The 27,817-nt window shown below is 34.5% G+C and overlaps 1 protein-coding gene across 5 annotated transcripts in view; it reads left to right on the forward strand.

Moving 5' to 3' along the window:
• PTBP2 (polypyrimidine tract binding protein 2) overlaps nucleotides 1–27,817 on the forward strand; it is a 90,986-nt gene that overhangs the window by 56,758 nt on the left and 6,411 nt on the right. For 3 of the 5 annotated variants that reach the window (XM_006882429.1, XM_006882428.1, XM_006882425.1), the window contains exons 5-9: nucleotides 1,855–1,998; nucleotides 6,480–6,644; nucleotides 6,730–6,840; nucleotides 16,193–16,388; nucleotides 27,366–27,505. In XM_006882429.1, coding sequence (XP_006882491.1) covers nucleotides 1,855–1,998; nucleotides 6,480–6,644; nucleotides 6,730–6,840; nucleotides 16,193–16,388; nucleotides 27,366–27,505 — 756 coding nt within the window. Of the gene's footprint in view, nucleotides 1–1,854; nucleotides 1,999–6,479; nucleotides 6,645–6,729; nucleotides 6,841–16,192; nucleotides 16,389–27,350; nucleotides 27,506–27,817 lie in introns of all 5 variants that reach the window. The other 2 variants (XM_006882426.1, XM_006882427.1) reach the window with 1 other exon arrangement.

Below are 27,817 nucleotides of genomic sequence, written 5' to 3' on the forward strand. Positions count from 1 at the left end.
CTTGGTGTATTTGTGTGCAACTAATATGTGCAAGCTAGCATGAGTGAATCACCATAATTTTAAGATTCTTTCCTTTTGCATTCACGTTAGAATTCTTAATTGAATGACCTAGTGAGGTTATGGAAAATATAAATACAGTGTGTCTTTATTTTGATTCTGTATCAGACATTTATAGGGAATAGTAGTAGCATCTTACTCTACGCTTGCTCAAATGAATTATTTGTCTGATAATACTTGAAAAATTAGTCATTGATCTTGGATATACTTCATTGAATTAGATATGGTAGTATTGCCCAGGTGAATTAAACATGGAATTTACTATTCCTTTAAGTACAGTTAAGGAGCCCTCTTGGTGGTAGATGTAATCAAACAACAATTTGAATCCACCAACTGCTGCAAGGGAGAAAGATGGCAGTCTCCTCCCTTAAAGATTAATAAACTTTGAAATGATACTGCTTTTGAGTTAACTTTGCAATCTTATGTTCTTTAGGTTTGTTGTTATGTGCCATCGAGTCGTTTGTGACTCATAGCGACCCTATGTACAACAGCCCTAAAGCCTGCTCTATCTTGTGCCAATCACACTGCCTCCGACACACCCGTCCCGATTACCCCAGTCACTGAATCAGTCCACCTCATAGAGGGTCTTCCCATCCTGTGCTGTCCCTCCACCCTCCCAAGCATGATGTCCTTCTCTAAGGACCTTTCCCTCCTTGCAACATGTCCTAAGTATGTCAGACAAAGCCCCAGAATCCTTGACTCCAAGGAGCAGCCTGGTTTAACCCTCTCCAGGATGAATCTGTTTGTTTTCTTGGCAGTCCTTGGTACATTCAATACTCTTCTCCAGCGCCACAGCTCAAAGGCATCAACTCTCCTTCTGTCCTCCCTAGTCATTGTCCAATTCTCTGATGCATAACAAGTGATTGCAAAGACCATGGCCTGTATCAGGCGCACCTTAGTCTCCATAGAGACACCGTTGCTCTTGGGTTAGGGGTGGTAAAATTCTAATGTTAGAAAACCTTACGATTTCATTTTCTATAACTTGTGTTGTGGGGAGTGGGTAATTATAGTTTAAACAAGCAGAAGCATCATGAACTGAACTTTTCTTCTGAGGTTAAATTTAATTGTACTCTTAAGTTTAGGAATTTTTTGTATTCTGCATATTAGAACTGCGATGGGAAAGTCTGCTGTTAGGGACCTTTCCAAAATTCTGAAGAGCAGTAGTGTCTCTCTGGAGACTAAGGTGCATCTGATACAGGCCATGGTCTTTGCAGTCACTTGTTATGTATCATAGAGTTGGACAATGACTAGGGAGGATAGAAGGAGAATTGATGCCTTTCAGCTGTGGTTCTGGAGACGAGTATTGAGGGTACCATGGACTGCTAGGAAAACAAACAGATTCGTCCTGGAGAGAATTAAACTGGCTGCTCCTGGAGGCAAGGATTCTGAGGCTCCGTCTAACGTACTTTGACATGTTATAAGGTGGGACCAGTCCTTGGAGAGGGACATCATTCTTAGTAGGGTGGAGGGACAGCGCAGGAGGGAAAGGCCCTCTATGAGGTGGATTGATTCAGTGACTGAGGTAATCGTGTTGGGTGTATTGGAGACAGTGCAATTGGCACAGGACAGAGCAGAGTTTAGGGCTATTGTGCATAGCGATGCTATGAGTCGCAAGCAACTTGACCGCACATAACAGCAACAACAACGACATACTAGAACAACTAAATATAATTTGGAAGGTTTTATTCTTACAAATAGTGTTTTTTTTTTTTAAATTAGCTTAATAAATTACATAGACATTTATCTTTATTTGCATTTAATTATTATTACTAAAATTTTGTTATTTAAACACTTCAGGCATTTTTGGAATTAGCAACAGAAGAAGCAGCTATAACTATGGTTAATTACTATTCTGCTGTGACACCTCATCTTCGTAACCAACCAATTTATATCCAGTACTCCAATCACAAAGAGTTAAAGACAGATAATACATTAAATCAAGTAAGTATGTGTAGCTACATAAATATAATCTCATAGTATAGATATGAAGAGTATATATACTCTGTCCCCTAGAGTCACTATGTCAGTTGGAATCCACTTAAGAGCAGCAGTTTAATTTAAAAGTATTATTAGTATTGTATTATTTTCATTGACTAGTTGAAAAGCATTTTATGTCTCAGAAGAAATTCTAGAATAACAATGTATTAGAAATCATAACATTCTTATTCTTGTGTTATTTTAGTTATATACATTCTTCATTAAATAAGAGATACAATTAATTGCCTTTGATTATTTGACTTTTTATAAGTTTTGGTTTATCAAATAAAATTAATAATTTTCCTACAAAAAGTCTTAAGAATAGAAAATGTATCGGTTGAGCTTGTGAATAATAGTGAAGAATGCCTTTAGGCTTATATATGTAGAACTGTAGTAATAATAAAATGTTTAGCTCTTGTAATGTAGATTTTAGGGAATTCTGATGGCTTAGTAGGAAGGTATTATGCTGCTGATGGAAAGGTACTTGGCTTGAATTCACTAACTGCTCTATGAGAGAACAATGGACATTCTCCTCCCTGCAGTTTACTGCCTCTGAAAACCTGCTGGAGGATTCACAATGGTTTGATTCCCTCAACCTTACCCAGCAATGTAGTCTTTAGATAATTGTATTTTGTTTCATTAAAAGGTCAATTGTATCCAATTTTTTCTTACACAGAATTAATGGAAAAGAGTTCTGCATAGATTTTAACCTTTTAATGACTTGAAATTATTTTGATAGCTTTTAAACTGTAAAATTTCAGCAGAATTATAGATACTCTTGCTTAATTTTAATACTAAAAATAAATGTGAGACAGCACTCCAAATTTCTGTGGTGTTCACAGATTGTGTTCAGTTTCTTGCTACCTAACCATTAGAAACAACATACCAATAATTATCATGGCTTGCTCCATAAACAATCATGTCTTTCCCATTTTAGCATATCAGGCATTGTGCAGAAAGAAAAGTTCTAACAGCCATTTGCCATGTCTCAGCATTATCTGGGCAAAGGTGACTCTTCCATGTGTATCTTAATTGGTGTCATTTGAGAGGTTTAAATGGAACCTTACCTCCTTTTGTTCTCCCTTGGCCAGATAAGTAGACTGCCTAGGTAGACTGGAAACTTCAGCTGTGTGTTTATGCCCTGCTGCATTGTAGCTGAAGGAACAGAAAAACTTCCTCTCATACTATTTTATGCCCCTAGCCTAAGTGATGAGTTGTATCAATTTAGTCCTGCTTCATCCTGCTTCCATGACTTCATGAGGACAGAGTAGGGTATTTTACCTAGAATTGTCTTTTTAACCTCACTAATCTTTTCAACCCTGGTGGTATGCTGCAATTCAAAGTGTTCTGATCATGGTTCGAACTCATCATCTGCTCCCATCAGTGAAAGACAGAGTAGTCTGCTCTCATAAAGAATACAGCTTTGGAAGTCCAGTGGAGTGGCTCTGCTTTGACACATAAGATCACTGTGAGTTGGAATCTACTCAGTGACAGTATGGTTTGAGGCTTTGACCTTAGTGGAGAAAGGTGGTGGGTAGTGGTTCTTATATCACTAGGGAGAGGAACTGAGGCCGCCTTCTGACTTGCTCCTTACAATAAATATAAATACATTACCTATTGTGGTGGGTATTGTTTTTCTTAGCTCTAGTTCTCTATTCTCTTTGTCATTGGAGAGAAATCCAATTGATTTTTGTATGTTGATCTTGTATCCTGCCACTTTGCTGAATTAGTCAACTGTGACCAGTAGTTTTCTTGCTGAATCTTTAGGGTTTTCTAAGTATACTATCCTATTCCCCTCTTTGCCAATTTGGGTAATGCTTCTTCCTGTCTCTTGTCTTCATACAATATTGAATAAGAGAGATGCTAGTTTCTGTCCTCAAGGGGAATGCCTTTTACTTCTCTCCATGGAGAACAGCATTGACTCTCAGGTGTGCATATATACTTAATGTTTGGAAATTCCCTTCTATTGCTATTTTGTTGAGTGTTTTAATCAGGAAAGGATGTAGGATTTTGTCAGAGGTCTTAATTTCTGCATCAGTTGACAGGATCATGTGGTTCTTTTTCTTTGCTTTGTTAATGTGATGAATTACACTAATTATTTTTCTTATGTTGAACCATCCTTGCATACCTCTTATGAATCCCACTTAGTCATGATGTATTATTTTTTGCTATATTGTTGGATTCTATTGGCCGGAATTTATTCAGGATTTTTGCGTCTATGTTCATGAGAAATATTGGCCTGTAGTTTTCTATTTTGGTGGTGTCTTTACCTGCCTTTGGTATCAAGAATGTGTTTGCTTCATAGAATGAGTCTCGGAAAATTCCATCTTTTTCCATTTCTGAAATAGTTTATATAGAATTGGTGGCAGTTCTTTTCTGAATTTTCGATAAAACTCACTTGTAGCTCTTTTTGGCTGGAAGATGTTTTATTACCTTTTCTGTTTCCTTTTTTTTTTTTTTGTAGTGAGTCTGTTCAGCGGTTCAGTTTTGGTTTGTTTCAGTTGAAGTAGATTGTGATTTTCAAAGTATTTGTCCATTTCCTCTAGGTTTTCAGATTTGTTTGATTACAGTTTTTCATCATTTTCCATTGTTAACCTTTTTATTTTAGTTGATTCCATTGTCTCATTGCCCATTCCATCCCTTATTCAGATTGTTTTTTCCTTCTTTTCTTTTGTTAGCTTACTAGTGGTTTATCACTTTTATTGACCTGATTGTTTGTTTTCTAGTTCATTTATTTCTGCCTGAATTTTTATTAGATTTATGACTTGTTTGTGTTGCTAATGAGGAACTTCCTTTGTTCAGAGGGTTGCTCTGTGTTGTAGTTGACTTAATAGCACTTAACATAAAGATAATGAATCTTGGTGACATTGTAGAGAAACCTGAACTCATAAGCATTGAAAATGTAAATAGAATCATTTTGGAAAACTTAGAATAACTCCATGTAAACAAAAAAATAAATATGTAAATATTTCTTGACTTAGTATTTCCATTATTTACATATAACTAAGACAGTTCATCCTGACATTGTACTTTATGACAAGTGATGACAACAGTGCAAATGTTCAGCAGCAGTACAGTATCTTATGTGTTCATTCAAGGAAATGACATTTGCCAGTAGAAATATCCACTGACATATAAAGCATAGTTCTGTATCATAAAACAGTTTATTGAGAGACTCCAAATTAAACTAAAACTTAACTCATTTGACAGGTATCATTTAGAGGGAGCATGAAAATGGCCTTTAGAGCATTGGTATCCTTTTAGAGATTTTGGTGGTAGTTTCATAAATATGACCCGTTTGTCCTATTTTTATTGAGCTGTAGACTGTCCTATACTGTATTCATGCAGTATTTCAGTAAGAAGTTTTTAAATATGTTGTCAAGCCAACTATGTTGTATGAAACAACACAGATCCTATGTATGAAATAGTTTGATTCTTAAATGAGCAGTATTAGGGAAAAAAATACAGGTTTGTTGTTGTGTACCTTTGAATCAGAATCATCCCATAGCCGACCCTCTGGTGGGTTTTCAGAGGCAGCTTCTCCCGCGGAGCAGCAGGTGAATTTGAGCTGCGTGACTTCAGGATTTTAGTGCAGCTTCTTGTTACTACACCACCAGATACTTAAATGGACAATATTAAGGGGAAATTATGGTAGATACACACACAGACACAGACATACATACATAGACAGCTAAATAGATACACATGAATACACTTAAATTGATTCTGTCTCTAGAAAGATACCTTAAAAACAGGCAGAGACTTAGGCTGGGTTCTCTAGAGAAGCAAAAATCAGTAAAGCAAAACAATATATATGGGGATAAAAAAACCAAAACACCAAACCAATATTTACATAAAAGAACTAACTTAATGGCCTGCAGTGGAGACAAGGTGCATTTCCCTGATACCTACATAGTTTTGGAGGCTGATGAATCCAAGATCGGAAGAATTCGAAGAACCAAAGTGTAGATTCAGGATCAAGGCAAACCAGAAATTAAGCCAGCTCCACCACTAGACTTCTTTATATATTTATTGCGAGCCACACTCTTAGTAACACTGCCTCAGCCACTTGGAGTTCTCTTCAATAATTCCCTGATTCCCTTGTTTAGGTCTACAGTGAATGGTGTTCCCAACTGAATTTCTGTTGAACTTTTAAACAGAAATTCTGGTTATGTGGATCTGTCAAAATAGAGTTTCTGTTGAGAATAAATTGCATTGCCTACATTTTCTTTTTTAATATTGCTACTAAACCCTAGCTAGCTGATTTGAGGTAAATACTTGTAGAATATTTGTGTTGAGCACAGACAGTATAGGCCGTGTAACCACCACTCATGCTCAAAATATTTGTACTGTGTTTTATCTGTGTTCTAGAATGTAGATAAGCCAGGAGTGCAGCCCGTAGCAAATTCTTGAATGACTGTGTTTCTAAATCTTTCAATTTATAGCGTGCACAAGCCGTCCTTCAAGCTGTGACAGCTGTCCAGACAGCAAATACTCCTCTTAGTGGCACCACAGTTAGTGAGAGTGCAGTGACTCCAGCCCAGAGTCCAGTACTTAGAATAATTATTGATAATATGTACTACCCTGTAACACTTGATGTTCTTCACCAAGTAAGTTCAATTTCATTTTAATATTCATCTCTAAGTTGAAAAAAAAAAGTATATAAATAATAATTTGAATTTAATGTTTTAACAGATATTCTCTAAGTTTGGTGCTGTATTGAAGATAATCACATTTACAAAAAATAACCAGTTTCAAGCTTTGCTCCAGTACGGTGATCCAGTAAATGCTCAACAAGCTAAACTAGTAAGTCTAAAGATTCTTTTGAGACGGTTTTATTTTTCATTGACAGAGATAGATAGCAGATGTTACATGTGTTGGCCTAACTGATCAGCAAGAATCATTACAGGTAGAGACATTTATGTTAGCAAAGTAACAGAAAATCTTTGTGTTTGTTGTAAAAAAGAAATAGGTGTGTTTTGAAAACTAGTTATGAATTTATTCTTATCCATAAAAAAACAGTTTGTTACTTAGATTTGACTAGAGCAAACTCATGTGACTCAGAATTGGTGTGTATTCTATATATATATGATTTTCTAGTTATTTTTGGCACTTAGATCTCCAGGATTTTCTTTCAGGTGCCTCTGTATGGATTCGTACTTCTAGTCTTCAGCTTAATAGTCAAGTTTGTTAAACTCCTGCACCACTCAGAGACTCCTTCTCATAGTAGGATGTTATTTTCTGCTGTTGATAGGAAACTTTTTTCCTCTTGAAATGGCAGGATTTATTATGTATGCCTACCTATAACCTGTCAAACATTCTTCTAGGTGGTATAACATTGGTCTGTGCATTGCTGTACAGAGGTAACTCAAGGTTGCTGTGATGCTAAACACTGTGACACTGATGTGCCAAATGTGATAATGGTTTCCCATGGTGGACAGTGTTTAGTGGAGCTTCCCGATTAAAACAAGCTTGGGGGCAGGAGTGGGTCGCTATGAGTTGTCTACGACTCGATGGCACCTAACAACAACGACCTGTAAAAATTATAAGTGGTTTTCAATAGTGAAAAATGTTTAAATTTTTTTTAGTAGTATATTTTCTCAGTAATTATTGAGATGACGTACTTGAAATATAACAATACAGTTGTGTCACAGATCACTAAGAAATGCTTACCCTTTATGTCTCTAACATTTCTGTGACCTAGAACAATTTTTCATTTAAGCATATCAATTCTGTAGAAATTTTCTTCAAAGTTTTCCTCTAATTACAGTGTCTTTTTAGAAAGGTGGAGAAATTAATTTTGTTACCTTTAACTTTTTACTTAAGGAAGATTTAATTAATCCACTTAGAAAATTTCATGTGATTTTTTTTTTTTTTAAAAGAAATTGGTTTAATTGTTGTATCACAGATGATGTTATTTGGTGTCTCTGAGTCAACTGTAACCCATAGTAATCCTGTAAATAGCATATCAGGACGTTGCCCTATGTTTCTCCATTCCCACAATCTCCATCATGCTGTCATTCTGTTACTCTGTCTATCTCCTGGAGAGTCATCCTCTTTTGCTGACCCATTGTCCCAACTGAAGTCTTTTTTTTTCAAGGTTTGAGCCCTCCTGGCAGCATGCCCAAAGTATGTGAGAAGCAAACAACAACCTTACGTTTAAGTGGTTTGTCTTCGTCAAATCTCACCTCCTGTTGCCCCCCCCCCCATGGTATATACAGTACACGTAATCAAAGCCACAATTCAAACACATTGATTCTCTTTTAGTCTTCTTTATTCGTTGTATGATTTTCAGTTGCATAGGAAACAATAGAAAATACCACAGCTTGGATCAGATGCAACTTAGTTTTCATTTTTAAACTGATATCCTTTCTCTTTAGCTCTTTGGAAAGGTGTTGCTTGACTGCTGCTATCATAGGTGTTGATTGTGGCTCCAAGAAAAGTTAAATTGTTGGCAAATTCATTCTCTTTTTAATCCTTTGTGTTAAACTTAAAGTAACATAAAGGTCCAGTGGTGATGATTTTTTTCCCCTTGATGTTGAGTTGTAATCCATATTGAAGACTTCAGTCTTTTAATCTTCGTTAGTATGTACTTTTGTTTAAATAGTCTTCACTTTCAGCAAGTAGTGCCGTATCTTTTCCATAATGAAGTTTGTTAATGAATCTTCCTCGATTCCTGTTGCCACATTCTTCAGCTTTAGGAATGATTTACTCTGTACATTTGAATAGATGTGGAGAAAGGTGGCAACACTGGCATATTTTCCTTCTTTTTTAAATATTTTATATTGATTTGCTCACGAAATTCATACTGTTCTTCATCCATACTGTGTTTCATACAGTCATTCTCATGAATTATGTTTTATAAATTCAGTCACCACTGGACGTTGCCCATCATTACCCAGTCTTTTCAGGTCCCTGCCAGATCCTTCCCATTTTCTTCACTCCCTCCCTCCACCCACCAGATTGTGCTACCCTGTGGTTTTGCCCCTGCTCATCTTTACCCCTATGCTCCTACTCCTCTCTCTCTTGGGTTCCCATACATATTTTACTAGTTATCCTTCTGGTTTTTTCCTATAATGGTCTTATCTAGCCTTTTCCAAGTTATGTTGTATTTGTTTGAAATTGTTGCTCCTGAGTGCTACATAGTATTCCGTTGTGTAAATGAACAACAAATTCTCAGTCCACCTAATTGTAGGTAGACATTTGGGCTATTTCCATGTTCTTCTGATGGTGAATAACACTGCTATGAACACAGGTATACAAGTTTCCGTTTGTGCCCCAGTTCTCATTTTCTCAGGGTATATTCCAAGCAGTGAAATTGCTGGGTCGTGTGGATTTTCTATATTCAACTCTGAGGAAACTCTTAAACTGTCTTCCAGACTGGTTGTATCAGTTTACAATCCCACCAGCAGTGTATCAGAGTTCCCACCTCTCCACATCCTCTCCAGCATTTATTGCTTGTGGCCCTGCTAAACTTTGCCACAGATACTGGTTAAGATGGTATTTTATTGTAAGTTTGATTTCCATCTCTCTTATTGCCAGTGATTTTGAGCATTTCATCATTTGTCTGTTGGCCATCTGAATGTCTTCCTCAGTGAATAGACTTTCTAAGTCTTTTGCCCTTTTTGACACATGTTTCTTGATTTTACATCCTAAAGAGTTTCTTTCTGTTCTTCAGACACCTGCTTCTTGATCTATGTATAGATTTCGCATTAGCAGAATACAGTGTTTTGGCAATCCATTCTTCTTAGTGTTACCTATAATTTTATGATCCGTGGAGTCAAAAAAACCAAAAACATCTTTCAGATATTTTCTGCTTTCAGCCAAGATCTATCTGACATCAGCAGTGATACCCCTCTTTTTATATACTCTTCTGAATCAAACTTGAATTTCTAGCAGTTCCCTGTTGATGTACTGTTCCAGCCATTTTTTAGTAATCTTAAAAAAGATCATAACCTACGTGTGATATTAGAGATACTATATGATAATTTCTGTATTTTGTAGGGTTACTTTTTTCTGATAGGAATAGGGGGAAATGTAGATCTATTTCTGTCAGTTAATCAGTTAGAAATTTCTTAGCATAGACTAGTAAACATGTCCAGGACTGCGTCTATTTGCTCACATACCTCAATGGACATATTCCGTTAATCTCTCAGCCCATGGTTTTTGCCTGTGGCCTTCAGTGCAGCTTGGACATCTTCATTACCTTTCGTTTTTGCTTATCTGCTACTTTTTAAATTACTCCTACCTATGTTGACCAATTCTTTTTTGATATAGTGACTATGAATTCCTTTAATTTTCTTTTTATGATTCCTGCATCAGTCAATGTTTTGCTCATAGAATCCTTCAGTGTTACAACTCCGAATTGAATTTGTTCATTTTTTTCAGGCTGAGAAATCCTGAGTGTGTGCTTCCCTTTTGATTTTCTAACTATAGCTCTTTGCAAATTTTGTTAAAATACTTGGCTTTCTTCTTGAGCTGTTCTTTGAAATCTTTTGTTCAGCTCTCTTTCTTCAGCATTTAACTCTTCCTTGTTCAGAGAGAGTTTTCTTAATAAGTTTTTCAGCCTGCACTTTAGTCACATAATTTATCCAATTTTTTGTTGTTCTATTTGGTTGCTAAGAAACAGAAGTAGAATCGGTATTATGAGTACTGTTGAAAATTGCATTACCACGTGTTTACTTCCACATACCTTAATCTTCTCTTTGTGTATTTACTTAACTCTGCCCTTGTTTGTGTCTTTTTAGCTTTTCTGTACCAAGTTACATCATTGTGTATAGTCTCATTATGAGCTGTTTTCATTTACCTTTGCTTTATTTTGTTTTCTCTTATTCTCCTCTTCTTTTACATTTTATATTTAGGCTAATTATGATCTCATATTTCAGGGATTTCTTAAGGCATGTTGTTGTTGTTTGGTGTTGTCAAGTCGTAGATGATTCATAGCAACTCTATGAATGAACGGCCTGAGCACTGTTCAGAGTTTCCAGACGCAAGCCATTTCAGAAGTGGATGCTGCTCCTGCTTCCAGGCTTGTTTTAGTCAGGAAGCTCCAGCCAACACTGTCCACCATGGTACCCATTACCACGATTGGCACATCACTGTCACAGTGTTCAGCATCACAGCAACATGAGTTACCTCTGTATAGCAACACACAGACCAGTGCTATACCACCTAGAAGAATGTTTGACAGGAAAACATGGCCGGCCTCCTCTCTCAGCTGCGCTTGGGCTTAGGCTGCCTCCTGCCTTAAGCCCCAAGGCCAAACCTGGCTTGCCTCGCTCCCGGGGACACAGCAAACCTGCACGCCAAACACATGCCTTTAAAAGCACTCGACTCCAAAAGCTTGTTCTTAAGGCATAGTTTTCTTAAAATAGTTCACAGGGTACTTTTTTTATTAGTGCTTTTCATTTTCATCCTCAATATTTCGTTCAAACCATAAAATAGCTTCAGATAGTAGAAAAGCTCTATCTTGCACAGGAATCTCTTGGCCCAAAAACTTCTCAATTCTTTACTTTTTTTGGGGGGGGTAGTATTAGTAGTGAAATTCCCCAGTTTCACTTTTGATGGAAGGAATATGTGTCCTAACTAAACCTGCTTGCTGTATTATTTTGTTATACAGACTGTTTGTTAATGACTACAGTAATTTTCTTCATGCCTACTTCCTATCTATTGAGTATTCAACGGAAGCAAATTATTTTGAATAGTTTCAGCCCCTTTATTTTCATGAACATCAATCACAGATGCCCGTCTGTCTTGCTTCAGAAATCTCACTTTCCTAGTGAACACATTGTCCTTCCTCAGGTCGAAATTCCCCTCTACTAAGTCTTTCGTAACTCCCACTTGTAATCTAACATACTGCTTCTGAAGAATAAATAGAAAAACTATCAGGTGAATGCTATTACCAGCTTTTCTCACAATCTATGCCTATGTCTATTTTAACTTTCTCATAAATGCATAAGCATTTATTAACTCTGTAAAGCCAATAAATCCTGGGTTCTATCCTCTTTTGCCTCTGAAGAAACTTTGCATTGTTTTGTCATCCACTTTCTCTTTTCTCCATTCTGGCTACTTCTCACAGTGTTTAAAGCTTTTTCTATTTAAATTGACCCATAATTCCATGTGTACACACATTTCATTTATATACACTTTCTTTCTCTTCCCACTTAAACCAGCTCTGTGTGTGTGTGTGTGTGTATATATATATATATATATATATATATATATATATATATATATATATATACACACTATCCATAATATTTACCTTCTCATGTCTCTTATCAACCCATTGCAATTTGGTTTATGTTCCTAGTTATCCAAATTGCTATTCCTAACTACGCCTGTGATTATTTGGAGCATGTAAATTCCAACAGCACTATTTATTTTTTAAAATACCATGTCAAATTTCTGAGTAACTTTTGAGACTGCACACCATTTTTTTCCTTAAAACTCTTTCCTTTTATCCGATACGTCTCACAGCCTTTTCTTATACCTCTCTTTCTTCTTTGAGTCTTTCTTTGTCCTATCCCATCCTTGCTGTTGGGAGATAACACCTGCTGCTATGTATCAGTTTTACATTCTTTTCTATCCCAGGGCTTTCCTAAGAGATCTGTACTCGAAGTAGACCATGGGGCCACCTTCATGCCTTAGGTATTCAATCCAAGTCCTAATTTCCCAAGGGAAAACCACAACCTACTTAGCCTTTGGTGTTCTCTATAAGAGATACCAACTTTTGTCTTTTTTTCTATCTTGTTTTATTCCTCTCCCCTCTAGCCTGTCACTAGATTTTATTGTCTAGTTCCTAAAGTTGTGTTTAATTCCTTATTTTTAAAAACAGGTCTACTTTGTGTGCATAGGCAGTCTAGTTGATTGACAGTTAAACAGCTAACCTAAAGGTCAAGCCTCTCTGGGCCTTGGAATTCACCAACAGTTCCTCAGAGAAAGATTCTCATTCTCCCATGTGGTTTATAGCCTCACACACCTTACTTTTGTTGTTGTGTGCCTCAAATCTACTGTGACTCATTGTGACACTGAATAATGGATCTGAACCTTACTCTGTCTTGTGCCATCCTCACCATCTCCCATATTCTTGAGCCCATTGTTACAGTTGCAGGAGAGTACAGCATGGACTCCCGGACTGCCAAAATAGGAGACAAGTCTGTCTTGCAGAAGGTGCAACCAGGGTACTCCTTGGAAGCACAGATTGTGAAGCTTTGTCTCACGTGGTTTGCGTATGCTATTAGGTGGGGCCAATTTTTTAAGAAGAACATCATGCTTGGAAAGGTAGAGGGTCAATATGAGAGAGGAAAACCCTCTACAAGATGAGTCAACATGATGACACCTTAATTTAGACTACTGAAAATGTCTTAAGTTTTTGTTTTCATGCATCCTTAGCTTCTGTTCTTTTTCTTTTGTTAACATATTTTTAATTTGCTTATTTATCTGTGTTTTACAGTGTAGTTATGCTCTGAGAATTTCACCTAAAGGGCAAAAATAAGTCTTTTTTTAGGATTTTTTTTTTTAAATAAGTCTTTAAAAATAGGCGTTTCGTATTTTGCAGGGTCAGCCAGACCTCAGTAATTGCTTGAAGCAACTTAGCTTATAACGAAACTGCACTAATGTTATTCTTTATTTTGTTGTTGTTTGTATTTTATTTTTATCATTAATTTGGACATTAATACAGAGGCTGACCAATTTTTCGAAACAAGGCTTTTCCCCCTTTGGTATTATTAAGTCACCAGAAGTGAGTTTTGCCCGTCATCTTTTGATACTTACATATATTGCACTGATACATTTTATGACTTACTATGTTCCCTGTAGCCGTGCACCAAAAGTAACAACCTATTTTCATTATTTTAGTTTTACACTAGGATGTTAAATTAATAATTACTCCAAGTTAATAGTGTACACATTTCTAAACAAGTGAAATTTAAGCCATAAGGTATATAGTCCTGTTAATTGAATATAAACCAATACAGTATTGAAAGGACTGAACTGATTTTAAAAGTTTGAAGAAATTTTGGGGAGTTAAATTTAGCTTGATTAGTATATTTATATAAAACTTTTTCTGTTAATGGAAGTTTATGGTTTTAGAAAGTGTTTGAATACATTAAAATAAAAACCCAAAACCCACATGAGAGTTTAAACAGCCTTTTACTTAAGTAAAATCAGAATTATTTGCAAAAATCTAGTGTGTGACTAAGTGTGTTATTCTAATGCTAAACACGGTTTTTTCCCTCAACATCCCTGCTTTCCTTTTTTCCATTTTTTTTTATTTTTTTAAGATTCATTTTAATGAACATTTATAGATATTTTGGATACATTCATTGTTGCCTTTTTCTCCCTGCCCATCCCTCCCCCCAGTTCGCACTTCTCTTTGAAAAGTAAAAGAAAATTTATTTCATTGGCATAGAATCAACACACACACACACACACACCCACACACCCACACACCCACACCCACCCACCCCTCTGCCCTGACTATACTTCACTGTGCAACCTTCATTCTGGACTCTTGTCATAACCATAATACCCAATCATATATCGCTTTCAAACAGTTCTCTTCCTCATCTGTTTCAATGCAGTATATGTAATTTATCCAATCTTTCTCAGTCTCGCTCCAACCCTGATGTTAGTCTAGTTCTGCAATAGTGGCACCATGCAGCACCTCTCCTTTTATGACTGAGATATTTCACTCAGCATAATGTCCTTAAAGGTCACCCATTTTGAATAATATTGCATGAGTTCTTTGTTGTTCAATGCAACGTAGTATTCCATTGTGTGACTCTACCAGAGCTTCTCTGTCCATTTGTTTGTTGATGGGCACATAGGTTGTTTCCAACTCTTTGCTATTGTGCACTTTTAATTGCTTTTACATACGTAATGGATCTTGAGCTTTCAAAAACACCAGGTTCAATTCTCTTATTTGTCTTTTCGTTAACAGGAGGACTGTTGTTTTAGTTTCACAGTGATTTATGAGCAGACCTAAACATGTTTTCCAGTTTTTGAGCTGTACTGTTAATTTGAATGAAAAACTAACAGTATTTTACCCTATTCTCTAGTTTGTTCCAGGCCTAGAAATGATGATTCTATCAAAGGAGAATAAAGCATAATAAATAATCATAACAGCATTTGTATAGTTTCCATAATGCAAGGTGTACTTTACATATGTGATTTTTTTTTTTTAATCTTGACAGTAACCCTATAATGAAGTGTGGTAGCCTTATCATTTGTTTCCAGATACTGAGGTTCAAATTAAGTAATTTGCTTAAAATGGCCAGAATGAGTGTAGACTTTATACTTTGGGCTGACACCCTTGTTATCTTAGAACTTTTTTCAAATGAAATTGGGTTTGCTTATTTCCTTATATTTTTCTGGTTCAGATTAAACACTTGGAATTACTCATGATCCTAATTTCTCTCCAGTACAGTTTAATGGGAACTCCTTTTTTTTATTATTATCATATTTTTTTAATTATTAAATTTTATTTGTTTTAATGAACATTTACAGAGATTTGGGGTTTTCATTCATTCATTGTTGCACTGTTTTCTCTACCCTCCTCCCCAGTTCTTTTTTTTCCCTCCTTGAAAGTCTGTTTTAATTGTCCATTTGCCACAGTGCTTGTCAAAGCCAGTTCTGATTAATCTCCTTTTGCATAATAGTTTTATTGATTTGAGCCAGCCGCTTAAAAAGTAGCATTTAAAAGAAGTTACTTTATAAAACTATGCCAACTCTTTTAAATAGTCCACATCCATCACAAAGTACATAATAAGATGTAATAATAAAATTATTACTCTCTAATGATTCTTTTGTGGTAGAAGTGACTATATTTTTTACCCTTAGTTGTTTTTGAAATGAAACTATCTGCAACTTTTAAAATTTTGTTCAGAGATATTAGCATGTATACTTAACTGGTTCTATTTTAGATTTAAGTCACATTTTCTGTTAAAGAAAATAGTGTTGTCACTAATACTGGTCAGAACTGAGTCAATTGCAGCTAACAAATAATAGCAAAATATAATATGTGACTATGGAGCCTTTCCTTACGCCTTTTTTGATGTACAGGTTTTAATTGTTGGGTTTTATTGTCATAGTGTTACTTTTTCCTAGTTTTCATTTCCTGTTTAATGTTGCTGACATACTTAATTCCCTTTTACAGGCCCTAGATGGTCAGAATATTTATAATGCTTGCTGTACCCTAAGGATTGATTTTTCCAAACTTGTGAATTTGAATGTAAAATACAACAATGATAAAAGTAGGGATTATACTCGACCTGATCTTCCATCAGGAGATGGGCAGCCTGCATTGGACCCAGCTATTGCTGCAGCATTTGCCAAGGAAACATCTCTTTTAGGTATGATTTTTATTGTCTATACCACTTTTCTCCTGTTTTATCAAATGGGAAAGTGCCTCATAAACGCCAGTAAGTATGATAAATTTCTTATTTTGAAAGTTAACAGATTGTTTATTTAAGATTGTTAATGGGGTTTGTTTTTCTCAGGTGAGAAAGCCTGTGAATGCTTTTAGGAGGAAAACCTAGCCTCTTATTTTTTTCACCTTTACCTTTTTCTTGTATATGACTCTCTAAAAACAGCGTGAAATGCTTTAACAGGGAATTACTGTTAACTTCTTAATGTATTTATACATCAAATTTTATGCTTATGTGATCTTATCCATATTCTTTAGGGTTAATCTCCTTATTTTAGTATTGCAAAGAAACAAGGAAAATATATAAGAAAAAATATGTAATGTAAGGTATATCGGACTCTTCTAAACATAGCTACTCTTAACATTATAAAGAATATTTCATACACATTGTTTTAATTATTTTTGTCTTGCGTACTTTTTACTTTGGTCTACAAGTATTTTGAACCAACTACCTAAAATAGTGCAAAATTTATATTTAATGTTGGAATTGAAATGTTACTTTGTAAATAAAATTAGTGAAGTGATTTCTAATTTAAGATGATATGTTGTAGCTTCATTTTATTTGCTCAGTTTGGGAAATTGTTTTTATTATATTTAAAAGATTATTTTGAAAATGGGGTTTTTATCTATGTAGAACCTGAGTTGAGAACTATAAACTTGTTTTTAGTCTGTCAGTTTAAAAAGAGAATAAACATTCTGGGATAATAAAGTAATTCTTAGAAATATATAGCTGTGTTCTGAAGAGATGATCAGATATTAACTTTTGTGTGTGTAAAATACTGTAAGTGAACATACATGGAGAAACCATAATGCATAAGGAAAAAATGATTACTTTTGAATTAATTCTAGTGACTTCAAACAAAACTAATCCTTTATTCTACTAGTTTTACTTAATCTTATATATGCCATAGGTTTTTATTGTAGCAAATAATAACAATTTAGTTTGATAACACTGTTCTTTATAGAATCTTCATCTTCATTTGGTGCAGTTTAAGGCTTGATTGTCTCACTTCAGCTCTTGCAAATTGATGGTATTGACTGTTTTTTAAAGAGTTTAATTTTTAAAGATAAATTCATGAGACAACAGTGACTTAGGTACTGCCTTTGCTTACTAAATTATAATTAGTACTATAGATTTTTAAATTCTTTGCTGACAGAAAACGTATTCTAGAAAAGAATTAACATTGCTTCCCTATTAAAGGCAGATGTGCACTAATGTTACGTTTACTCCTTACAATAGTCAAATGGCATAAAAATTTTATGTATAGTTTTTGCAAGGTTTACAAACTCAGATGCAAGTGATTAAAGTAACAATTTAAGAATAAAATACTACATTTAGCATTAGAATCCCCAGCATCATTTACTCCATACCCCAAAGAGCCCAGCTGGAAATAATTAGGTGGGTTATCAGTGTTTGGAATCTGGTTGAAGGCATGGTTAGAAATTACTTAGATTCTGCTAGGAATGCTTCATTGTTTTCCCCTGCAACCTTACGGCCTTGGAATAATGTTTAAAATGGTAATCATCTTTTTCACTTGCATACTGGTTTTGTATCTTGTCATAACTGGACTTTTTAAATATCCTCAGGTAGTTTTTGGAAATAGGTAAGTTTTATAAGCCAAGTAAGTGGACTCTTTCATTTGGATAATTCACCAAAGATGACTCTCTGTATTTGATTTCTTGCTTCTTTTTAGTATTGACTGTCAGAATTGCCAGAAATATGTATGCATTTCCATATAAAATTAAGATCACTCCAGATACTTTGTATTCTATTTAATTATCATATTACTAAGCATTTTGTGGGGGGAAAAGCTGTTTTCATTATCTGCGAAGTATTCTTGTGGCTATTTGAAAGTTGTATCTTTTACTTTAAACTTATTTTTTTACTTTATGACCTTGTTTGGACTTTTGAAATGCTGATTTGGTATTTTCAACTATAATTGCTTATTCATACGCTTCCTGTTAGGATATACAATGATTTCTATAAAATACTTATTAAGGATACTGTCTTTATATTTAATATGAAGTTAGCCATCAACTTTATTTGCATATTTTGGACTTTAAATCATTTATTTGAAAATTATTTTCAAGTCTCCAAAAGTTGTGTTTAGCAGACATTAAGATCATTATTTCAGATATTTGGTGGATATTTGTGATCTTACAAGAAAAACAATTTCCTATATTGGTATTGATAGTAATCATTCAGAAATCTACATTGATATTCATGATTACAGTAGTGAGGTCATTTTTCCTGAAATAATAACTAAATCTTTTGTTTCTTTATCTCAGTTAAATATAATCATTATGGTTACTTCAAAGTACACTCAGACTAATATTGATTGGATTCATTTGTAGATGAATCTACTTCTTATTATACATGTTTTAAAATAATTGAGAAAGCACCATTTTAATGAAAAGATTTTTGTAAGAACATAAATAGGAAAGTAATTTTTTTAATTCTAAATATATGCCAACAAGTTACTATATCTTGTGTGATCTTATTTATTTTTTTTTTAGCCACCTGACTAAGTTAAATTACTTTAGAATTCGTAATGTACATTTTAATTGATTATTTTGTCGGGTAGTTTCTAAGACCTGGTTCTTTTGCTTTTTTCTTTTAACTCTTACTATTTCAGAGGTTGTAATTTACTTAAAGTAAGAAGACTTCAGGTGCTTTATAATTAGTTAGAAATCTGACATCTAAATACATGATCACAAACCTGACAGACTATTAGTCATTCACATATTCTACTTCAAAAAGCAAGGTGATCAAAAATCCTTGATATTATTAATTGAGACATCATTATGATGATCACTTTATCATGTTTGAGAAATGTAATTAAATCCTTAAGGGGTGGATCACTTTAAAAACTTACTCTGAGAAGTAATTAATTTTCATGATTGTTGCCTACATTTAAAAAAAAATTAGAGCAGGTAAAACCTAAAGAATACTTAGTTTAGAGCTCTCATTATAATGTAAGTTGAATAAAATAGCAGCTATTCCCATAGTACAGTGTCTGAATAGAAAGGCATAGCAAACTTTGTATAGGAAATTTGTTCATAATTAAGTATTAATAAAGAATAAATGTAACAAACATTTAGGCAAGGAGGTAGAATACAGATAATACAGAACACTTTTTCTCAAACCTTATTGCACTGGTGTGAAAATAACCCAGGCCTCACCCCAGATTCAAAATCATTTGATTTGGGTCTCAGATGTTGGGATTTTTTTAATGTATCCCAGTTAGTTTTACTAGATAGTGAGAGTTGAGAATTATGACTACAGAAAACCATCTGTAATTTTTTTAGTTGCTGAATGTTAGCTTATTAGCAGCCTAGTGGTTTTCTTATGACTATGTGGTATCTTTGTAGTCATTAAGTATATAAATTTGCTGCTAAAGATTCTGAAGCTTCCTCTGACATACTTTGGACATGTTGAAAGGAGGGACCAATCCTTGGAGAGGGACATCCTGCTTGGAGGGACAGCACAGGAGAGAAGACCCTCAATGAGATGGACTGATTCAGTGACTGGGGTTTGTAAGAGACAGTAAGATTGGCACAGGATAGAGCAGGGTTTATGGCTGTTGTACCTAGGGTCACTATCAGTCACAGGGGACTTGACGTCATATAATAACCACAACCCAAAACCTATGCTTCTCTGACATTTTGAATTCACTGATTTAGGGAAGAAAAATAGGCAGTCTCCTTCCATTTGAGTAACAGCCTCATAAACCCAATGGAAGGGTCAGGTATGAGTTGATTCTGAGTCAACAGCAATGAGTAGATTTATGCAATTTACATTAACATTGAGTTTACAAGGCTAACTATTTTGATACCATTCTACTGTTAAGATAATTTAAGTGATTATTTAGTAATTGGATTTTTATCTTTTCCTTCATTGTGTTTATGATGTATAAAATTAACATATAAGTATATTTTGAAATGATTTCTGAAAACTCTTGGGAGATATATATATATATAGTGTAAGTTTTAAAAATTTTATCCAGAGATTTTAATCCCCATATATATTCCAGTGAGTGTGCCATATGTCCATCATCTTGGTAGATCCTCACACTTGTTTCATCTATTCATTTTTTTCTGTTAAATATATTGGAAATCTTTGACATCATGCCATGTCATTGCAAATATTACCATGCGTAGCATTTTGAAAATAATTCTGTTTCTTAAGCATACCATTATATTAACTTACCTATCAAACTTGGGAATGTGACTAAATATAATAAGAGGTCCGGAATGGAATTCTAGAACAGGCATAAAAAAGATATTGCATACAAATTAAAATAGGAACAAAGTATGGACTTGTATGTGTGTGTGTGTAAATACTGGTTCATTGATTTTGACATTTATATTATTATACTAATATAGGTATTAATAGGAAGGGGAAATAGAAATGCTAGTATCTTTAACTTTTTTGTATATTAAAAATTTTTTATAGTTAGATTAAATTTATAAAAGATTTAAAAGAATTCTTTGCTTGAAGTAGAGTGCTCCTTATATGTAAGATTAGCGCTATTTCTGTGTGTTCATGTGTGTCAGTAAAGTATGACCTGAAAGAGAAATGGATAGAGATTATATTGCTGCTTGCCTCTGGACTTTGGAACTTTTGAATCTGTGTTAAATATGTACATATACATGGCTATGTCTGTTAGTTTTAATAGAAGAAAGATTAGTAATAATACACTGTCAGAAGTAGTGTAGGATATTTGTCAAATTGCGGATTCCTGTACAATGTCTGGATGATCTGGCTAATGAAAATCATTTCATATGCAAAGGATTTTTGTGATACCTTCCTTTTCTTTAGCATGTAACAATTTGTGAAACTTTTATATTACTTTATCCTTATAACGATGTTGGAAGTAAAATAGGGATTTGTATCATCAATTTTCAATATGTATAAACAGTGTTTTCTACCCTACTTACTACCTTGCCTAAAGACATAAAAATGCTACAATTGTAATTCCATTTGTAATAATTATACCTATCAACTGTAATAATTGTCTATAAATGTTGTATATCTTTTTACAGAGTGAAGGTGATATACTTACTATCTTTCTGCAGCTAGCATTTTAAAAATACACTACAAACTTCTTCAGAATTAATCACTTCATTCTAAGATTTTTATCATAGACTATTTTGTAGCTATTTATGTTTCAGCAAAAAGAATACATGTGAAGAAATTTTACTTGACTGACAAAATTGATTCTGTCCTTGTAATATATTAAGCCAGTGATTCAGTTACAGGGCTGCCATGAATCTGTCCTTGGAGACTAAAGTCACAACTTAAGAATGCTCATGAGATTTGGAACTGTTAAAGGGGACATAGTCTATAGAGAATTGAGCTGCTAACTAACCTACAGGCCAAGATTTTTGGTGGTTTGAATCTACCAGCAGTTTGCTCCCAGGCATTTTACAGCCTTAGAAGTCCAGTGAGCAGCTAGCAGTAAAGTAGGTTACAACTTATAGTCAATGAGCTATTGAGCTTACAGGTGATTTTAGTAGTTTTCCAAGAAGAAAAATACATATTAGTAGCTTGTGGACATTAATCGTCCTCTAATTTCAAATGAAAGAGTATCATTTGGCAGAAAAATGGATTACTTGACTTAGTTATGCAGTAGCTGAGGGTGATGTTACCACATTTTTAAAGTATAGAAACTAAAGAACACTCCAGTAGTAGTAAAGATGGTGGAGGCCTCCTCAGTTTTCTGAAGTTGTAAATTTTTATGGGAGGACACTTCCCATCTTTCTCCTGGGAACATCTTGTACCTTTCTATCTTAGAGTGGCTGGTAGGTTTGAACCAGTAACCTTTTTGGTTAGCAACACAGCATTTACTTGCTGTGCCCACAAAGCTCATTGATACGCTTATTTTGTTACTAGGTGCCATTAAATTGAGTTTGACTCATAATGACCCTGTGAACAACACATTGAAACTTTGCCCTCCCTAGTCATTATCCAACTCTCTGACGCATAATAAGTGATTGCAAAAACCATGGCCTTTATCAGGCCGACCTTAGTCTCCAGAGAGACACTGTTGCTCTTGAGTACTTTAGAGAGGTCCTTAACAGCAGACTTTCCCATCACAATACGTTTTTTGAGTTCCTGGCTACTGGTGCCAAGAGTGTTGACCATGGAGCCGAGCAAACTGAAGCTGTGAACAATCTCAATCTCTTCACCATCCCTCCTGATGCTACCGATTGGTCCAGTGATGGTTCATGCTGTAGATTAAGGTTTCTAGAGTTCTTCCTAGCTTTTCTCTGATGAATTTTATTGTCTTTGGTTTTACTTCTTAGGTCCCTGATCCACCTTGGGTTGGTTTTTTTATAAGGTGTGAATCTTGCTTAAGTTTTCTGTAAACGGTTTTCCAATTGGCCAAACTCATTGTTGCAATCACATTTTAGGAAAAATATATTTGATCCCTTATTTTCTCACTAATTTTCAGTCTTATTTTTCCTGAAGTAAAAATTCTTTCCAAAACTAATGTTATTTGAAGTATTTTTTTATTTTTTTTTAGTTTTAATGTGTGTTTGTGTGTGTGTGTATATTGTCATATCAGATCTGCTGGTACAGGAGATGTCCCTCCTTCTCCCGCAGAGCATTTGGTGGATTCGAGCCATGCGCCCCTGGGATTGCAGTGCAGCTTCTTGCTAGTAGGCCACCAGAGAGATCTTTAAAAAAACTTTTAATTTAACACTCTGAGGGAAAGTGTTTGACTAGACATTCAGAAATTTTCCATTTTCTTTCAATTAAATAATCTAATTTTTATTCCCTTATTTAATTTTTAAAATTGTAAATTGGCATGATGAAACATTGCTGTGAGTCAATTTTTTCTTATAGTTACCCTCTCTCACCTTTTTGAGGCTGTAAATCTTCATGACATGAGATTTCCCCTCTTGTGGAACAGTTTATGGATTTCAACTGCTGCCTTTTTTGATCAGCACTGCTACATATAACACTATACCATTAGAACTTCTTCCTGGCCAAATAGCAGTGTATTGTAAAAGAAACAACTTTCTGAAAAATACTACATGATATGTTACTCTGTTGTTGCTGATATTGAATTTTAAGTAGAGTTTTTGTGTATTCTAAATGAGGTACAAATTTGTCTGAGGACAGCAACAGGGAAAGGTATAACATGATTAGAGCAATAAATAGACAGCATTGTAGTGTATAATTCAACTTTATGTATCAGTATTCTTTATTAAATGTGGCTAGTGTGTAAAGGACTGCCAGAAGAACAAACAGGTATGTCCTAGAGAAGGTGTAGCTGTAGGGTTCCTTGGGGCAAAGATGATGAAGCTTCATCTCATATACTTGGGGCATGTTGCTAAGAGAGGCTGTTCCTTGGAGAGCAATATCATGATGGGGAAGGTGGAGAGGTGATGAAAGAGAGGAAGATACTTGACCACGTGGGTTGATATCTGACTGCAGCAGCAGGCTCAAGTATGTCAGAGATTGTGAGGGTGGTACAGGATAGCACAGTATTAAGATTGGTTGTTTAAATGGTTACTATGAATCATGCTTAACTCAACTTGATACACCATCTGAAAATAGCAGTGTCTAAAGGAGTTGTGCTGCCAACCTAAAGGTAGACAATTCAAATCCACCAGCTGTTACTCAGGAGAAAGATGGACAGTCTCTTGTGCAGTTTATAACCTCTGACCACTCGTTGGAGGATCAGTTATTAATATGGTTCTGATTTGACTGTACCTAACAACAGGTACTGTGTGTGTGTGTGTGTGTGTGTGTAAATAATCATTTTCCCTTTATACTTTAATAAATACATCTTTTGTGGGCTCAGTATTTTTTTTAACTTAACCATATGTATTTATAGGCATTATATCATTGTACAATGTTATGCAGAGATCCTTGAAGCTTAAGAGAGGGTACAATGAAAACTGATTTTGTGATAATGCTAAAATGTTACTTGCCCTTTTTTTTAACTGTCATTCTTACTAGTATACAGTAGAACTTTCTATAGCTTTATGAAAAGGACTGCAATGTATAGTAATGTGTTCATGAACTTCAAAAAGTTCTAGGCTTTAATTTGCTGCTATAATAATGCTCATAATGTAACAAAAAGGGGTGTGGGGGTATGTGTGTTTGTGTATGTATATATTTATACTGTGTACCATCTAGTGCATCCTCTGTCAGGTTTTCAGAGACAGTTAATTGCACAGGAGATTGCCCATCCTTCTCCCGCAGACCAAATGGGGGCCTTGAACCACATGCCTTTGTAATTGCAGCACAGCTTCTTGCCACTAGGCCACTATATATGAGATTCATAGTTTAACTTAACACTATATATGAGATTTGTAGTTTAACTTGACGAACTGCTTTGCAAGCGAAAGATGTGCCATCTCCTCCTGTCAAGATTTGGAGCCTTAGAAACCTAATAAAGCATTACCTTGAGTCAGTATTAACTTGATGTTAGTGGGGTTGGTTTTGGTTTGGTATTTTCAAGGAAATAAGAGGCCTAATAACCACATAAACTCATTGCCAGCAAGTTGATTATGACTAATGATGACCATATTATGTATCAAGAGTAGATCTGCTCCATAAAGATTTTAATGGCCTACTTGTTGGTGTTTGGTTTGTGTTTTTGACCAACTATTTTTCCCTGCAGTACCTCTGGTGACTTGTGTGTTTTTTGTTTTTTTTGTTTGTTTATTTGTTTTTGGTGTTTTTTTTTCTTCTTCTGCATGTCACATTTTGCTTTTATTTCATTAACCACTTGTTTGAATACCTATATTAAAGGTCAACAATTTTAGTAAGAATATTTTACTTTTTTAATTAAAAAAAGTCTGGCCAATAAGATAGACCAATTAAAGGCAAGAAAATAAAAGGATGACTTAAAAATGTAAGTTAATCTGGAGTTTCTACTACTATTAAGTACTTGTGGCTAAACTTCAATTGAATCCTATATGCAGTAAGACAGAGCTATCTGAAAATCATCCACAACGTTAAAAAATGATGGTAGCTCCACAGGAATAAAGTTTTTATAAAGACTGTATTAGGAATAGGGAACTCTAGTGGCTTAGTGGCAAGGAGTTGCACTGCCAACCCAAAGGAATACAGTTTAAGTCCTCTGGCTTCTTGTGGGAGAAAAATGGATCACCTCCTACCATGGGATTTAATTAGAAAACCCTCTGGAGAGTCAACTATGAGTTGATTACAGCTTGATAGTATATAGCAACAACAGCAAATACTAGGAATTAGGAATGCATCTCTATAATTGAAATAAGGAATTTTTGTAAAAACTTCCCAAAATTCCTATTTAAGGATTAGATCAAATTTTTGTGAACTTTAAAGTGGATAAGTGAATGAAATGAGTTTGGTAGTAGTGAGTTAATTGTTGACTATAAACAGAGGTACAGTAAAGGCTCATCCTAGTGTCTTGTCTCTACTTTGGTTTATGTTAGGAAAGTTCCAAAATTAAAAAGAAAAGGTAGATATTTAAAAGTGATATAGATATAAAGTGTAAAACTTACCCAAGGCAAAGATGCATATTACTTCATTGATAGAATGATCAAAATCGATAAATGGTGAATTAAAAAAAGATCAGAGGTACAATACCACAAGTGAACTTCAGGCTCCCTAATAACAAACCTGGTAGGCATTCTCCTCCTGTGCATGTTATAACCTCTGAAAACTTCTTGGAGGGTTAGCTGTGAGTCATTTCTGACTACATGGTAGAGAGAGAGTGAAAATTGTATTAGGGTGACTTCAGATCTACAGACCATATCAGATAAAGAAGAGTCAGGGTGGTTTCTGTAAAGTAAAAATAACAAAAAGTTGACAAAAATGAAAACTGAAACCACAAAGTTGACTAAAAGGAAAACTGAAACCAAAGGTAATAACAGATTCTCTTGACAAACACAGGAAGATTGAAAAGAAAAGAAAGTGTGAACTTAAGGGATAACAGTGTTAAGAAATTGTTCTACCCAGGTATGTCATGAAATCAATTTGTTTAGGCTGAAGCTTTTTCCTTTATCACAGGAATGTACAAAAAAAACCCCAAAACACAAGTTCTTTTTTTTTTTCTTTTACATGAACTGATATTTATTGACAAGCTGGTGTGGAAGAATGTAAAAGATTATATAAGATTATGGTTAACTGGAAACAGATAAAGAGTGCTAAAATAAAAGGGTATTTAAATAGAATAAACATGCTGAAGATAGAATTATTTAAAATGATCCGCTGGAAATGGAACAGTACAAATAAGAAAATGATGAAGATAAATGACAAAGGATAAGAAAATATTAGATGTCTTTATCATATGTTTTCTCATTTTTTACTAGGAGTATGTGTTTGAGAAGTATGTTTATTATAAAAACTGTGGAATTTAAAAATCAAGCTAACTTTGATAAGGTTTTCCTTACATTATTTAAATGAAAAAATGTTTCTAGTGATTTGCTTCTAGGAACTGAAGAATTAACTTTTATGAAAGGTTTAGTTATTCCAGGTGAAATATATGAAGATGGTAATATAAGAAGGAAAAAATATTGATGATTGTATGTTAGAAGTAATTTTTAAATTCTGCTTCTTTCTATAAATTTTCAAGTTTCTGACGTTGGGAGAATTTTTTTTTTTTTTTATCGTTCACTTTCCCATAGGAAATCAATTACTACAAACTTGATTAAAAAACAAATACAGGTAAGTACTGTAGTTCAATATTACTTTTTTGATTAAGAGTTCTTTTTCTCTAACAACAGCACACCGATAAACCATTTTTTTAAATTATACAAAAATTAATTTTCAGGAACCGTTCAGGTATGGTTTGGAATGTAAGCCATGCAGCCATCATACTTAAATTGGTTTTTGTAAAGGACTTGTGTGTGTTTCGTAAAATATGCTTTATTTTAAAATTAGGGCTTCCTGTTGCAGCTGTTCCAGGAGCTCTGAGTCCTTTGGCCATTCCAAATGCTGCTGCAGCAGCTGCTGCAGCTGCTGCTGGCCGAGTGGGTATGCCTGGAGTCTCAGCTGGTGGCAATACAGTCCTGTTGGTTAGCAATTTAAATGAAGAGGTTAGTAAAATAATTTTCTAATGTTTATTCTTTAACTTCATTTCATTTGTGAAAGTTTTTCATGTTTATATCATTTTGCACTTGCCTTTCTTTTTATGTACATTCATTAGTCAAAGTATTTTCTGTATGTTCCTATTTCCGAATAAAATCTATGTACTTGTTTAAGTAGTACTTTATTTCCTTTATATATTTAATTTAAAACTAGCTACCTATTTTTCCTAAGAAAAATATGGTGAAGTACTATAGTTTGGCTTTTTCTCTTTTTTTGTTGTTGTTTATTTGTTTTCAGAAGCAAATGTGATCTAATTTGCA

Source organism: Elephantulus edwardii, unplaced genomic scaffold (genome assembly GCF_000299155.1).
Source record: "Elephantulus edwardii isolate Elephantulus edwardi_28Jun2011 unplaced genomic scaffold, EleEdw1.0 scaffold00020, whole genome shotgun sequence".
Taxonomy (NCBI): domain Eukaryota; kingdom Metazoa; phylum Chordata; class Mammalia; order Macroscelidea; family Macroscelididae; genus Elephantulus; species Elephantulus edwardii.